The following is a 16083-nucleotide window of genomic DNA, read 5'->3' as shown; positions in this document are numbered from 1 at the left end:
GGAACGCAGCTCCTAGAGGCCGGAGGGGGCGGGGCTCGTAGGGGGAACTGCTGCCGGGAGAGCAGGGCCCCGAGCCAGGGTCATGGCGAAGCTGCTAAGCTGTGTCCTCGGCCCCCGGCTCTACAAAATCTACCGCGGAAGGGACTCTGAAAGGGTTGGTTCCGGCGTCCCTGAGACTTCAACTTCAATTACTACGTCCCCTACCAGCTCCTGGGTGAGTCGAGTTCTCCCCTGGTCAGAAACATGGTACGGCCCAAACCCCTTTGCGGCCTTTGCTCTTAAGAGGCGCCCATTATTGGAAATCGGGGGAGCTTGCTTGACGAGTCAGTTGTGCGCACAGTCTGCGTTATTTGTGCTTCCTGAGTTAAAGTCGTGACTGTGGGCTGGCCACCTCCTTTATCGCTGTTTGCCACCGCTTTCATATTCCAACTGCCATTCCTTGCTTTTTTCCGTCGCGGCTCCCCAACCTGTGTGTCGTGGCTCGTGCCCACCCCAATTGACTTTTAAGTCCTGCAAGAGACTCTGCGCGGATTCGGAAGCTGGATGTTTTGCCGTCAAACTCGATTTCTTCTTAATCAGTGCCTCTTGGTGCCTCCGCGTTCTGTTTTATCTTCACTCTAGCACGTTTTGAATTTCCGTATAACTCGTTCAACATGTCACCCATCCGCTGCTGTCCACCTCACTCCCCACCCCCTGCTTTGGAGACCCCAGGGACATTGCATTCGTGAAAGCTGGGGTTGGTAGTAGGCGGTGCCTCTAAGTTCTCCTTGTATCTGTAGTCTCAAATTATGTTTCCGGTCTCCTGCAAACTGCCCACCGCCAGCCACATTTCCTTTTTTAATTAACCTAGTCTTATTTCGGATGCTCTTCTTTCCCTCTTAAAGTTGTCATGGTGTCTTTCCTTTTTTCCTAACCCCACTCTCCCCATAGGCACACGCACACAACCGATTTGAAACTGGGTCCTGAAAAAGGAGCCAGAGTCGTCCAATCCTGCTTTCACTTTTGCTTCTAAGTCCAGCCAGGTGTTTGTTCTCATGGTCTGGGGTGGGATATCAGGTTCAGAGCACTGCTGGAGAAGAGGGGTTTCTTTGGGAGGCAGGGATGTCCCAGGAGAGACAGTTTGGGAGCCTAGACCAGAGGGTACACATCAGGGACTCCCAAAGGGAAAGAGAAGGACTTGTCAATGGGTAGGATCCTTAACGCAGGCATCTGTTTTGGCAGGATACATATTATCAACCCCGGGCCCTGGAGAAACATGCTGACAGCATCCTGGCACTGGTATGTCTGCCCTGGCACCTGGGACTACTGCATCTTTTTGGCTGCAGTTGCCCTCCTGAACTTTCTCCTCCCCAGCCTGGGAGAAGGCATTGCCCCTGGGGGTGGGGGATGTTCTAGACTCTGCAGCAGACCTCTCCAACACACAGAGATACGCAGTTACGCACATGCATACTTGGCACCCCCCTTTGGCTTGTGTCCTGCTTTCTCTCGAGAAGCCTGAGCCATGAGGAAAATTTGTTTAGCCTTGGGACCATTCACAGGTGCTGAGTCCTGCAGTCCCCAGTGACCTGTCCTCCTGGCAATTAACCTCTTTGGTTAAAGGGACAGCTGTTCCCTCTGGCAGGGTTCCTATGGTGAAATTTGTGCAACCCTTGTGGGGACTGGGCAAGGGGCTGTCCTAAGCAGGGCCGATCAAAAAGGCTTGGTTAACTTGAGTAGAAAGAGAGATGGGCCGTTAAATGTGATGAATTATGTCTGGAGATGATAATAGGAAGAAAATAGATCTTGTACTTACTTTCGCCAGCCTGTTCTGTTCCAACACATTGCCTTTCAACAAATATTGCGCACCTACTGTGTGCATGATGTTATGCTCAAAATAGGTACTTCACATGATATCCCTCAGGTTATCCACTTGGCTCAGAGCCTAGGCCTGGGAATGGCGGGGGCCCGGAGGGGTGGGGTGGGTGGGGTGTGTGTGTGTGTGTGTGTGTGTGTGTGTGTGTGTGTGTGTGTGTTTTGATTGCTTGTCCCTGTCTCTCTGCTGCAGGCTTCAGTCTTCTGGTCCATCTCTTATTACTCCTCTCCCTTCGCCTTCTTCTACTTATACAGGAAAGGTCAGTGTGGTTTCAAAGGTGGTGGGACAGGAAAGGGGCAGGTTTTTGGCAGATGAGCCGACCCCCTAAAGAGGAAAGATTTGCAAGGATGGCTTGGCTTCCCTCTTTCATCAGGCATCTTCTCCCTCAAGAAGGCGTGGCTTTCCCAATGAGAGGGTGTGGGGTGGAGGTTTGGGGTGGAACTGGGAAGAGAATCTTGAGGGGCGGTGGGGAAAGCTTCTCACATAGTTTCTCTCCCCTCCTAGGTTACTTAAGTCTGTCCAAAGTGGTACCATTTTCTCACTATGCTGGGACATTGCTACTACTGGTGGCAGGTGTGGCCTGTCTCCGAGGTAGGTGGAGAGTGAGTCTGGTTTGTGTCTATCCATCACTGGGTAAATATTTATAAAGTAGCTTCTGCAATTTGTGTTGGCCTCTGAGGGAAAATAATTGAGAATGGTCAAGGTATGGTCTTTTCCTTAAGTTGTAAATATGAGAAAATAATTAGGAGAAAAGTTTGCTGCTAGAAAAGGTGCCTATACCCTACAATAATTCCACTTATATTTATACCTATGTTTGTACTAATGCTAAACTGAAGATGGCTCCACAGCCACAAATAGTAGGGTGGGTAAATTCGTTGAGGGTACAGTTCTACAACAGCACGCCAAAGCAGTGCAAATGAACAGACTCAGCTATGCTCAGTAATCCAGATGAAGCTAATAAACGTAACATTGAATGAGAGAAGCTGACTGCCAAATAATTTATGCAATATGTATGTTTCTATTTATATAAAGTTCATAAGGAATATATATATAAGTGGCAAACACTAAAGAAAATCATGGGCATTGTTATCTTGAACGTCAGGAGAGTGATTACCTGGGCGGGGGTGGGGACAGGATGGGGAGGACTTCTGGTGAGAGATGGCCGTGTTCTCTTTCTTGACCTGGGTGATGGTCACGTGAATGTTTGCTTTGTGTTTTTTAAACTGAATGTATGTTTTATGTATATATGTCATACCTCACAAATAAAAAATGAAGAGACAAACCAAGTCATGCCCCCAGGTGGGTGCACGTGGTAGAAACTGGATGAGGGGGCTGCTTAAAGAAGGGACTGGTGGTCTGGAGCTGTGTGGCTGCAGCTGGCCTCAGCCCAGGGTGGGGACCAACGGCCTGTCCTCTTCTGCCTTCTGGTCTCTGCAGGGCTGGGCTTCCCTCTTCAGGGGGGCCTTCCTTGACTACCCGGTCTAAAAGCAGTTCCTACCCTGCATTTTGTCTTAAGTTTTAATTTTATTTCTTTTAAATTCGGGGGAGGGGGAATTAAATACAGAAAAGTTCAGAGAACAAAGTATCAAAAATAAGTAAAATGCTTATGTTTTGTGTTAGTGCTTCAAATACCTTTTTGGTAAAATTCTAAAGCATTACAGTTAGTGTTGGTGTTGCCATGGGACTCTTCCCCAGTCCCATGTTCCCCTTTCCCCAAAGTAACGACTGTCATCTGGTGTGGTTTTGTCCTGCATATTTTTATACTTTTATGAAATATACTTCATTTCATCAAATCTAAACTGCTGCTGTGTATTGTAAAATGCATACTGATTTAAAAGTTTTCAAATGTGAAAAAAAGTCTTAGAATCTATGAAATATGGTTAGTATAAACACTATATAGCATTTTTTGTGCATTTTGCTTTTTCACACAAATGGTGTGGCTCTACACAAATCATTCTGCAGCTTGCTTCATTCTCACTATTGCTGGGGCTCTAACACTGATGATACATAGCATCCTAGTTCATTCTGGTTTTATTTTATTTATAGCACTTGACTCTCTCTGAAATTTTCTTGTTGACTGTTTCTTGTCTTTCTCTAGTCCCACCCCATCCCCAACCAAAGTGGCAGTTCTCTGAGGGCTGGGACTCCTTGCGGATAGTAGGAAACCTTGCATCGTTTCCTACTGTCTTTCCCATGTCAGATCAGTGGCTGGCACATGACACCTGTGGGATCATTGGAAGGAGAGACGTCAGGATTTGAGGCTCCTTGGCAGTAGATTGATCACTGAAGGGCCGGGTGAAGAGCAAAGAGAACTCAGCATTGAGAATGGCTCTTGGTTCAGAGAGGGAGGTAGCATGGTGGGGGATGAGGGAGCAGTCCAGGAATAGGAAGGTGGCAAGAATGGATCCAGAGAAAGTGGAGGAAGGAATCTCAAGAAACAGGGAAAGTGCCGAGGGCATAGTTGAAGAGCTGGAGGATGGAGGAAGGGGACTTGGGTCCTCTGAAGAAGTAATTATGAGACTAGAGCTGTGGTGCAGATGGCAGGGAGTTGTAGACTGTACAGAAGAGATAGCAGCAAGCATTGGAGAAGGGAGGCAGTGGAAAGAGGAGAAACCCAGTATTAGCAAGGCAAGTAGTGACCATGCATGATAGCATCTTAAGACTGGGGAGAATGAACAGTCTGGAAGGTGGGAGGTCAATAGTCTATGAAGAAACAAACTGAAGAGGCAAGGGCTTGCTGTTGCCAGTGCTGGCTGTAGAGGAAAGAGGTCAGCTCAACCCTCCCATTTCCCCAGATCCTGGGACCTTGGTTTCTTTTCCTCTCACTTCTTCCAGAACCTTCTCCTTGCCCATCTCCTGCTCATCTTGCTTCCCAGCTTCCCTAACAATTTCCTACCCCTTCCACCAGGCATTGGCCGCTGGACCAACCCCCAGTACCGACAGTTCATCACCATCTTGGAGGCCACACATAGGAACCAGTCTGCAGAGAACAAGGTAAGAGGTTTCAGGAAAGGTTCCAAACATGTGCCTCCCCAGGGTACCGGCATCTCTTCTGCCAGGGGTTAGAGGTGTGTTACCACCCACCACGCCTGGGTGTTTGCAGCACAGTGCTCTATCCCTTCTCCCCTCTACAAGTGAACTGTCAGCCAGCAAACTTTTCCTTCCTGCCACTTCTAATGGACTGTTCTGCTAGAACAGTCTTCTACCCCTCCTCCCTCCATCCTCAAGAATTGTCTATTTGTAGAAACATTCTGTATTGTTTCTTAGGGGTTTTCTCTCTGTCACAGAGCTCATGTCTATAAATGTTTATTGTTGCTGTGTGCATTGAACACCGTGCTAGTTTTGTTCAGGGATAGGACAGGATGGACTGGTATGTCCACTCTTGTGCCTGGAGCACAGCGTAGTGCCTGAAGGAAGAAAAACCAGGGCACAGTGTCCTTGGAGTTTTGCCAGTCCAGCCAGTGCTGGAGTGTGATTACCTTTGAGAAGGTGCTTGGGGACCCTATAAAGCTTTTTCCTGCTACAAAGGGCTTTCTGGGATCAAACACCATGATCATCGTCATGGTATTACTGGTTACCCCACACCACCATTTATGGAGCTCTGTAATCATGCTCCACTACCCTGAGTAATTTCTTTTTTTTTTTTATTTTAATTTTAATTTTTTAATTTTCTCTTTTTATTCTTGATCAAGTACAGTTGTCTCCATTTCCCTGCCACCACTTTCCCCTACCCCACAAATTTTATTTATTTTCAGAGTGAGGGGAAGTGAGGGAGAAAGAGAGGGAGAGAAATATCAATGTGTGAGAGAAACACTAGTTGGTTGCCTCTCGCACACCCCCAACTGGGGACCTGGCCCGCAAGCCAGGTATGTGCCCTGCCTGGGAATCAAACCAGCAACGCTGTGATTCACAGGCCAGCACTCAGTCCACTGAGCCACATCAGCCAGGGCTTTTTTCCATATGCCTTTTCTAATCCTCATAACAACCTGGTAAGGTGGCCTTATTACCCTCATTTATACACCTGAAGAAACAAGAAAAGAGGATAAGTGACCCAGGCAGAGCCCCAGAGCTAAGGAGTGGCTGAGTCTGAATTCAAGTCCAGATCTGAGCATAACCTGCCTGAAATATGCTTTTCTTCATTTTGTTTTGTTTTGCCCTTTATATTTTTGTACGAATTTTCCATTGCTCTCTCTGAGTCATTTTTTTTAAAGATTTTATTTATTTACTTTTAGAGAGAGAGGAAGGGAGGGAGAAAGAGGAGAAACTGGTCAGGGCGGCAGTGCCAGCCCGTGCTGCAGGCATTGAGGCAAGGAATGCATCCCCAGCGCGAAGGAGGCACTGCAGGCATGACTTCCCTTCTCCCCTCTCACCCATGCTCAGGACAATCAGTTTGATGCACTGGGGATTTCTGAGCCTATGAGACAGCATTATGCAAAGGACCAGGTAGGGGAGGGAGCATGACCAGACAACAGCCCCCTACCTCCTCCCTCAGAAACACCAGTACCTATAGCCACCACTTCTGGGGGTAGGGCAGTCTTAGATTTTGGTAAAGCAAACAGTTAGGTTCCTCTTCTGGAAGAGGGCAGGCAGGCCAGTCTGGTACCTGACAGGATATCCTTTCTTGCTGGATTTTCCTGGCCATGTCAGAGCTTTTCATCTGAAAACCAGGAGGGTGTTGACGTCTGCTTGTCTCCCCATGATGTGTGAGGGCCAGTCCCCAGGATGATGAGGAAGCGTAGGTGGACCTCCCTCCACTTCTCAATTCCCCTTTATTTAAAGACTTTATTTACTTATTTTTAGAGAGGGGGAAGGGAAGGGAGAAAGGGAGAGAAACATAGATGCGTGGTTGCCTCTCACACGCCCCTAACTGGGGACCTGACCTGCAACTGAGGCATGTGCCCTGACTGGGAATCGAACTGGCGACACCTTTTGGTTTGCAGGCCGGCACTGAATCCACTGAGCCACGTCAGCCAGGGCTCAGTCCCCCTTTAACCCCCAACTCCTCCTCTGTTTGCCCACCCCAGAGGCAGCTCGCCAACTACAACTTTGACTTCAGAAGCTGGCCAGTTGACTTCCACTGGGAAGAGCCCAGCAGCTGGTGAGCCTCAGTTCTTTGACCCCATCCCTGCTCTCCAGTCCCCCACGTCTGTCCCCTCTTTGGGCCTCAGTGCCTTCCTTCCAGCCCCCTCTCTTTGTTCTAGACCCCACCATCCTTCAGACCTCAGACCCCATCCTCTGACCCCCTCCTCCTGTGCATCTTTCCATTCCTCAGGAAGGAGTCCCGAGGGGGCTCTTCCCACCGGGGCGTGGCCCTGCTCCGCCCAGAGCCCCTGCACCGGGGGACAGCAGACACCTTTCTCAACCGGGTCAAGAAACTGCCATGTCAGATCACCAGGTGAGAAGCAGCAGGGAGGAGAGGCCAGCAGGGGTGGCAGGGACATGGGGTGAGGGCTCTGGGACTGGGTGCTCCATTGTAAGATAGCTGTCATCTTTTAGGCCTAGGGCCATGTGCTTTGTATTGTTTGCAGCAAAGTCATGTTTATCAGTGTTCACGTGTGAAGAAAAGAGGCTCAGAGAAGTCCAGAGTCTCCCTGGTTGTGAAGGAAGAGCTGGAGTAGTAACATGGTCCTGACACAAAAGCTCTTTTGATGAGGCTGAGAGGGGAGAATAAGGTTGGTGGTGGGAAGGGGTCACAGAGCCTTAGCCGGAGCTGGGTCTGGTGGCTGCTGTGTCCCTGCCCTCTGCTCCTGAGTAATCCCATTTTGAGCAAGCTACAGTTTGTGCACTCGTGAATAACCTGCCTCTCAGGGTTGGTGATGTTACATAGGGTGATATATTCTGAATGGCATCTATCTTGCCTGGAGAACTGAGAGCATGAGGAAATGGTAGTTGTGGGCACTGATGAGGTTGGAGGTGACAGATGGAGCTTTCTGTTGCTGGTGGCTAGGGGGCCGGCTCCATACCAGAGAAGGGACCGGACTTGATGGTTGGTTACTGACAGTGTGCTGACTGTCAGAGGGGCAAGCCACAGCTGTGGCTCTGAGAGGGATGCTGGAAGGGGTCATGCAGAGTTGTCCCGGGGACAAGTTCCACTTTGGGATGAACTGGAAGTAATTAGTAATTAACCATCTTTGTTAGGATCGGCATCTACCCCATCATATCTGTTTAGATTGGTACATTTGTTCAGTAAATGTTTAAGCCCCTACTCTGTGCCAGGCTTTGGGTACTTCCTATGTGGCAGATATCAGACATATCTAAGTGAACAAAACAGCCAGGTCCCTGCTCTGACAGAGTATGCAGTCTAGTTGGTGTCTTTCAAACTACCCATCTTGGCCCACTAATGAATCTTGAAATCAATTTAGTGAATTAAGATTGTCATTTTTTAAACACAGGTATTTTTAGACAGAGGGGAAGGGAAGGAGAAAGAGGAGAGAAACATCAGTGCATGATTGCCTCTCACATGCCCCTAATCGGGGACCCGGCCCACAACCCAGGCATGCACCCTGACTGGGAATCAAACCAGCGACCCTTTGGTTCACAAGCTGTCACTCAGTCCACTGAGCCACACGAGCCAGGGCAAGTTGTCATTTTTTTTTCAAGTATTATTTATTTGGGTGTATTTATATCTTAACAGGTTCTTATTTGATAATAACTTTGTTTTTACTTATCATATATAGAAAGTATTATGTATTATCTCGTCAGACTTTTAGAACTCTATATACTGGGCCACAATATAAAATGTGTCTTACAGCCCTCATTGGTGTGGTTCAGTGGGTTGGGCATTATCCCGCAAGCTTAAAGGTCGCCGGCTCGATTCCCATTCAGGGCACGTGTCTGGGTTGCAGGCCAGGTCCCTGGTTGGAGGCCTGCAAGAGGCAGCCAACTGATGTTTCTCTCGCACATAGATGTTTCTCTCCCTCTTTCTCCTTCCCTTCCCCTCTTTCTAAAAATAAAAATAAATAAGTCAGATCTTAAAACGAAAATAAAATGTATCTTAAAAAGGTTGCAGTAAAGAAAGTTTGAAAAACATCAGCCTTGTACACGTAATATTTCATTAAGTCCCAAAAGAGGCAAATGAAACTGTGAAGGTCAGGGGTGAGCCGGTCACAGAGCCTGTGGGTGGTAGGGCTGGGACACTCCCTGGGCCCCCCTGGGGCTGGGAGTTAACTCCATACTCCCCACAGCTACGTGGTGGCCCACACCCTGGGGCGCCGGATGCTGTACCCGGGCTCTGTGTACTTGCTCCAGAAGGCCCTCATGCCTGTGCTCTTGCAGGGCCAGGCCCGGCTGGTGGAAGAGGTGAGGCTCCCCTGCCCCTGTCCCCCAACAGCCCTTCTCCCCCTGAAGGATGTGATCTCCTGTCTTCAACTTGGCCTTGCATGTTCCCCACTCAGTGTAATGGGCGCCGGGCAAAGCTGCTGGCCTGTGATGGCAATGAGATAGACACCATGTTTGTGGACCGGCGGGGGACAGCTGAACCCCAGGGACAGAAGCTGGTGAGAGGAGCAGGGAGCCCAGAGGTAGATTGGGGAGGGCAGTGGGGGTCCTGGAGATGTAAGTTGTACAGCGGCCCTCCGGAAGCACAGCTGTGAATAATCCCCTCTCCCAGCTCCACCCTAAAGACCTCTTGGTGTAGGCAAACCCTGCCATAGGAAAATAGATGAAGTAGAAGTGGACATTCAAGGACCAAAAAGTAATCGTCATAAGAGACATTACTAAGCACTTAACCACGTGAAATGCATATATTTAATCCCCACAACAACCCTGTAAGATAGGTAGTTAATATTAGCCCATTACAGGTCATAAAACTGAGGCACAGAATCCCTTTCCCAAATCACAGCTAGTGGGAGAGTCAGGATTTGAACCCAGGCTCTAAAGTCTCCTGCTCCCTCCATGAAGCAGCCCTGGAAAGAGCCAGAAGCCAGCAGGCCAGGGAGTTGGGTTCTAGTTCGCTCTGCCCAATGCTAGGAGTCTACGCACATCCCATCACCTCCTGGCTTTGGCTTGTGGCACCATGGAATTAGTTTATCTGGTTATAAGACCTGAGCCCAGAGAGAGAGGATAAGTGATTGTGTTATCACATAAAAGAAATAGTCACAGAAAAAAAATAGACCCAAAAGCTAGAAAGGAAAAAATACCCAAAATCTCATTCCTGAGAAATATACACCTTATGGTCTTCCAAAGGCAAATGGACACTGTGCTGGGTGCTTGAGTAATTCAACTCAAAACATTCTTCTTCCTCTGAGGGCCCAGTTTGCTAAGCATTTGCGTCTACTTTGCTTCTCAACTTCTGTACCTTGTGAAAGGAGTTCACAAGGAGTTTTCTTTTCCCTGTGAAGGTCCCACACGCTGCCTTTCCTGCCACAAAGGGGATTTTCAGTCCCATTTGGCTCTTTCCAAGCCCTCCTTCTTGCCTCCTTCCGCAGGTGATCTGTTGTGAGGGGAATGCAGGCTTCTATGAGGTGGGCTGCGTCTCCACACCTCTGGAAGGTAGGCCCATGGGTCAGCCTTCTTGTCTCTGCCCCTTGGAATGGAATGTCCCCATCTTTTCCCACTGATCTGACCTCTTTCTGTGAGTGAAGTTTGAAATCCTCACCTGCAGCTGGGGACGGGGATAGTCACACCCCATTTGCTTTGCTAATCTTACATTCCTCCCCTTGGAAGGTGTTCCCTAACCTTATTGCCCTCCTCCCCACAGTCACACATCTCCCTTCTGCTGCGTCTAGTTGGGGGATGGTTAGAGTTCCCCGTATCCTGCAAGTATCCTCCTGGGGGACTGGGGTTGTAGGACATGAGGTCCCAGTCCGTTCCACCCTGTGTGTAACCCTGTGTTACAGCTGGATACTCAGTCCTGGGCTGGAATCATCCAGGCTTTGCTGGAAGCACGGTGAGACCCTCCCCAGAATCCCTTCCTTTTCCTGAATTATGGTCTCTCGCCCTCTGGTCAGCCACTGGAGGTAGCGGAGATGGTGTATATTTCCGTGGGGCTCCCACTCATGTGTGACCTGAGTGCCAAAGGCAGGAACTGCAAGTCACAGGGAGCCCTTCTCACAGTGGGGAGTTAGCAGGAGGGAATGCAGTGGTTTCAGGGAGAAGGCCCCCCCCCCCCGCCCTTTTATTTTTTCTCTGTTGCGGAGTAGCGCGCAGGAAGGATGCGCTCTAGAGGGGTGGGGGTGGCAGGCCAGTTGACCTGTGGTGCTGACCTCTCCTGCCTTGGCCCTTCCTCCTCCAGGGGGTGCCGTTCCCACAGAGTGAAGCCAACGCCATGGACGTGGTAGTCCAGTTTGCCATCCACCGCCTGGGCTTCCAGCCCCAGGACATCATCCTCTATGCCTGGTCCATTGGAGGCTTCACTGGTACCAGCCTCCCTCCCCCCATTGCAGGCGAATTCAGCATCCTCTTCCCCCAAGGAGGGGTGGGAAATGCACTGGCAGCCCAGGAATGGGGTGGAGGCTTAAGGAAGGAGAGAGATCTCTGAGTGGTCTGGGGGGAGGTATCCTTTACATACACACCTTACATTTCCTTCCATAATCCCTCTGCCTAATTACCAAAAAATAGACTCAGGTCCTGGGCTGGGAAGATCAAAGAAACAAAAGTTCCCTCTGGGTTGTCCGCAGTGCAGTTCCATATTCTCTGCCCGTCCTCTCCAGACAGTGCCCTGGCCAAGTGATGGGAGGGCTAAGGAGAGCCCTGGGACTAATCTATTGCGAGTATGGAGGACGGGGACAGCCTGAAGCGTTAGTGGAATGAGGCTAGAGTGGGGGCCAGGAATCCCTCGCTCCTTACCCTTCTTCCCTGTCCTGGTACCAGCCACATGGGCAGCCATGTCCTACCCAGACATTAGTGCTGTGATCCTGGATGCCTCCTTTGATGACCTGGTGCCCTTGGCCTTGAAAGTCATGCCAGACAGCTGGAGTGAGTACAGCACCCAGGCCTGCCCTTGCAGGGAAGGGTGGGGAGTGGGTTTCCCCGTTGTCGAGAAGCAGGAGGATTCTTTTTCTGGGGGCCTTAGTTTTCTTTCTCCGTGAACAGTGGAGACCTTTGTGTTGGACAGGTGCTTTGTCTCTGCTGTCCCTTCATTTTTGTCCCACTCTAGGGGGCCTGGTGACCAGGACTGTGAGACAACACCTCAATCTAAATAACGCGGAGCAGCTGTGCAGGTAATGCATTGCCTTGCCTCACCCCCACCCCATAGAGCTCTGCTGGATGTGCAAATGCTGAAGTTAGTACTAAAGTGCTAAAGTACAAGTTGGCAAATAACCTCTGCTTCAAATTCCTTGAGGACCCTGCCCCCATCCTAGATAGCCTAACCTGTCCCAGGTCCCCTGAACCTTCTTATGATCCAGCAAGCAAAGGGTAATGCCTGGCACAGCAGTGATCTCCTAGCAAGGCCAGACTTTCAGCATGCCCTTCTTTAATATTCTGACTTGCACCCCTGGGTGAAGGCCTGGCCCAAGGGGCCCTGCTATAGCAGGGACTAAGAATGCAACCAGTGTAGGAGTGGGGTGGCCAGTGGTCACCTGCCTCCCTCTGAGTTCTCCCTCCCCACTATGTCCCCTAAGGTACCAGGGCCCTGTACTGCTGATCCGCAGAACCAAGGATGAGATCATCACCACCACGTGAGTGCCTGGGAACCTCTACCCTCCTACATCCCAGAGAGAGCTAGACAGTTGCCCTGCCCACCTCTGTCCACTAGAAATCCAGGTATCCAGACTCTTCCTCCCCTCCAGTGTATTCTTCTCACCCCCAGCGTTCCTGAGGACATCATGTCCAACCGAGGCAACAATCTTCTGCTAAAGCTCCTGCAGCATCGGTGAGAGCCAGGGTTGGGGGGAGGGGTGTGTGTGTACATGTGTACACATACCAGCAGCGGGAAGGAGGGAAGAAGATTCAGGGATGAGGAGTGAAGAGAATCAGTTATGATCCCCATCCTGGCACTACCTATGCAGGTATCCCCGTGTGATGGCAGAAGAGGGTCTTCAAATGGTGAGGCAGTGGCTGGAGGCCGCCTCACAGCTGGAGGAAGGTGAGACTTTTGGGTGGGAAAGCCGAGCAAGGCCAGGTTGCTGCAAGGCCAGGGGAAGCAATGTCCTCTGTCCTCATCTCTCTGTCTGACCAGCCTCGTTTTATAGCCGATGGGAGGTAGAGGAAGACTGGTGTCTGTCTGTCCTCCGCTCCTACCAGGCAGAACACGGGCCGGACTTCCCCTGGAGCGTGGGTAAGGAGGTCCTGAGGCAGAAGAGAGGGTTGGGAAGAGCCCAGGATGGGGATAGATGCCCAGATGCATGGGCCATGTTTGAGAGTCCCACCTCCTCTCTACAGGGGAGGACATGAGTGCACATGAAAGGCAGCAGATGGCTTTGTTTCTGGTGAGCTAGGGGGTGCCTGAATGGCCAGGGGGCATATGTGGGGCTTGGGAACAGTTGAAAGTGGCAACTTTTATTGTGGGTGGGGGGTTTGGAGGGTAGACGGAGGGTCTGGTGGCTGCCACTCAGTGCAGTGCTATGTACCCCACTTGTCCTGCCTTCTTTCCTTAGGCTCAGAAACATCTGCACAACTTTGAAGCCACACATTGCACCCCGCTCCCGGTACAGAACTTCCAGATGCCCTGGCACCTCTAGGAACCACACTGGGACTCATTCTGGAAGAATGGGATGGGAGGAGACATAAGGAAGAACCCTCTTATTTGTGGTTCTCTGTGTTCATGTTGCTATTTATAGTTTGTGAAAAGTGGGGACCAACCCCCTTTTCACTGTTCCTCTTGCATGTTTCCCCTCATCCATCTGGCAGTACCTAACCTCTCTGGTATATACTCTGCATTAAATGAATGGATTTTTCCTAATAATAAATAAAAAGGTATTTTTTCTATGGGTTGGCTAATCGTGTGAATTCCCAAGTATTTGGTGAGCCAGGGACTGAAGCCTTAAAGGTCTGGGCTTTGGGAAACCTCAACTCCATATAGCTAGTTTAACCCTCCCCATCTCTGCTGCTCCCCCAGGCCTTCAGCCCTCTACTTGAGTTGTCCTCATGCAATAGATTCCCAAGTGTTACCCTTCCCTGTTGTGCCTAATACCACCACTGTGCAGCCTCCTGGCCCAGCCTCAGTCCTTCTTGCCTACAACCACCCCATGGGGCCCATGTTGCCTCCTGTTGCTTCAACTCACAAGCATTGCTGTTTACATAGCTTTCTGGTACCTGATTGCACCTACTCAGCTCTTCTGCCGATTTCCAGGTCTCTCCGGAGTGATTTTACCGTCAGTATCCCCAATTTCCCTTGCTCAGCTCTTGCTATTTCCATGGGGAGTAAGCAACGGTCTGCTCCCCATGTCTTACACAGCAGACCCTGCGCACCCACCTCACCATATCCTCAAGCCTCTCTTCACACCTTTGCTACTCAACAAACACAGGCCCTGCCAGGGATTGGGTACCGACGACTCATGTCCTGCCAGAGCCACACCTGGCCTTTTTGGGTAGCTGTTAGAAGAATGTTCTTAAACTGGACATGAGGAAATCAGTTCCCTGTAACTTTCCTCCTATTTCCAATCCTTGGACCTCATGGAACAGAATGAGTCTCTCACCCGCCAGTTTTGCCTGGCCACCTTCTTCCCTTGGAAGCCTCCTTTGTTCAAGATACTGAATATGAGTGACAATGTTCTGAAGTCCTAGATACAGTGAATCTCAGTGCCTCCTCCAGGCCTAGTGTCCTGGGGTCCGACTTCCTCTGTTTCTCTCTGCTGCTTACCTTCTAGCATCCCTAGCCCCCGGTGAGGGGGCACTCAGCGTGAATGTCAGCTACTGCTATCACCATAACGACTCTCGCAAAGCCCTCCTCTCCACCCCAGGAACGCCACGGTGGAACCCATCACCGTGGCAACTCACTCCCACAGCTCTGCACGCCCTGGCTCACCCTGCAGCAGTAGAGAGGGAGTGAAATCAGATTGGAGCAGGTTTAAGGACCGTAAGGCCACGCCCCTTCCGGGGAAGTCTCGGCCCAACCCCCGAATTCCACTCGAGTTTTCCGTGTTATTACCTTCTGGACTCGCGGTCGCTGAATCTCTACAGCAAGTCCTCCTGGACCTCTCAGGGCGAGGCCACCCATAACTCCCTAGACCTTGGCCTTTCAGTGTGGTTATATTCGAGGAGGAGTTCAGAGAGCGCTGTGAAATTCTCTCCCCTTTGCCCTCTTCGCTTCAAGAGGAGGCCCCGCTCGCTGACTTTTATTCGATCATTTAGTCAGCCATTCAACAGACATTTATGAAGGTGCCAGGCGCTCCTCCCCTGGCATTTTGGGATGAATGAAATAATACAGTTTTTAAGATTTCATCCTGAGGTTTCTGGGGGACGCTCAGCGACGTGCGTCTTCCTGTCTTGTTCTTTCCCTTCTGTCTTCCGTGGCGCGTGCCTCCGTCCTTTCTTTGCATCCACCCTATTAGCACCCTGAAGCCGGATATTTCTGGGATGATCTGGGGCGGAAGAGGGAATCCTCTTGCAGGGCCCCGCCCCAAACCTCCAGACGGTAAACTGGACGCAAAGGATTTCCCCATAGCCCGCTCTTACCGTACAAACCCTGAGTTTCACACACACTGAGCTGACAAGGCTGCGGGCCCGGCAGGCGTGCGGAGCCCCGCAGGCTCCGGCAGGGGAGCTAGGCGGGGCGCCACCTGCCGGGGAAGCTGCGTAGTGCTCTGGGTGTCTGCCGGTTCCGGACTCCTGGGTCCTGACGCCGGAGTTCTGACGCCCGTCACGCCCTACCCAGGTTTCTTCCCAGCCACCGGGCGGAGAGCTGAACCTGGGGCTGCGGGCCGGACGCTGCCCACACGTCCTCCCACGAGCTCTAAGGTGCAGCCAGGAGCGGAGAATGAGGGAACAGCGCGGGATCCTGTGGGCGCCGGAGATCAGACCCACTGACCTGCCGCTGAGTTCAGCAGGGCCGGAACACAGGGGCGTAGGGAAAGGTGTTGGGTTCCCGGAACCCACAGGGGGCATTGCGCTGAGTAAGGTCACTCAGGACCCACGTGTCGTCACTTTTGGATTTCTGACAGTGCCACATCTTTCTCATCTTGTAAAGTGGTTCTAACAATCACCCCTTTGTGCAAGCCTGTTCCACCTTCCCTCACTTTACATTCAGCCTAACTTCAAATCTGTCCGGTCTTCCTTATAAAAACATCTCAGATTCAGTCACTACTTGCTTCCCCACTTTTCCTCTGCTTGACTAGGTCCCCATCTAGTGA

The 16083-nt window shown here is 50.8% G+C and overlaps 1 protein-coding gene across 1 annotated transcript; it reads left to right on the top strand.

Moving 5' to 3' along the window:
* The first annotated feature begins 47 nt into the window (after positions 1-47).
* Positions 48-13707, top strand: ABHD16A (abhydrolase domain containing 16A, phospholipase). The gene is made up of 20 exons (XM_054569110.1): positions 48-214; positions 1222-1278; positions 2045-2111; positions 2357-2443; positions 4761-4846; positions 6877-6950; positions 7125-7247; positions 9037-9151; positions 9247-9348; positions 10279-10342; positions 10690-10739; positions 11085-11208; positions 11663-11767; positions 11949-12012; positions 12415-12471; positions 12603-12665; positions 12802-12878; positions 12972-13070; positions 13175-13221; positions 13390-13707. Exons 1-20 carry the CDS (start codon positions 83-85, stop codon positions 13471-13473), a joined length of 1677 nt encoding a protein of 558 aa, XP_054425085.1. The 5' UTR covers positions 48-82; the 3' UTR covers positions 13474-13707.
* Positions 13708-16083: the final 2376 nt, after the last annotated feature.

This window comes from Pteronotus mesoamericanus, unplaced genomic scaffold (assembly GCF_021234165.1).
Source record: "Pteronotus mesoamericanus isolate MK-2021 breed Mesoamerican mustached bat unplaced genomic scaffold, CSHL_Meso_final contig_20, whole genome shotgun sequence".
Lineage (NCBI taxonomy): Eukaryota > Metazoa > Chordata > Mammalia > Chiroptera > Mormoopidae > Pteronotus > Pteronotus mesoamericanus.
The sequence above is the reverse complement of the archived record's forward strand: the minus strand, read 5'-3'. Positions and strand labels throughout refer to the sequence as shown.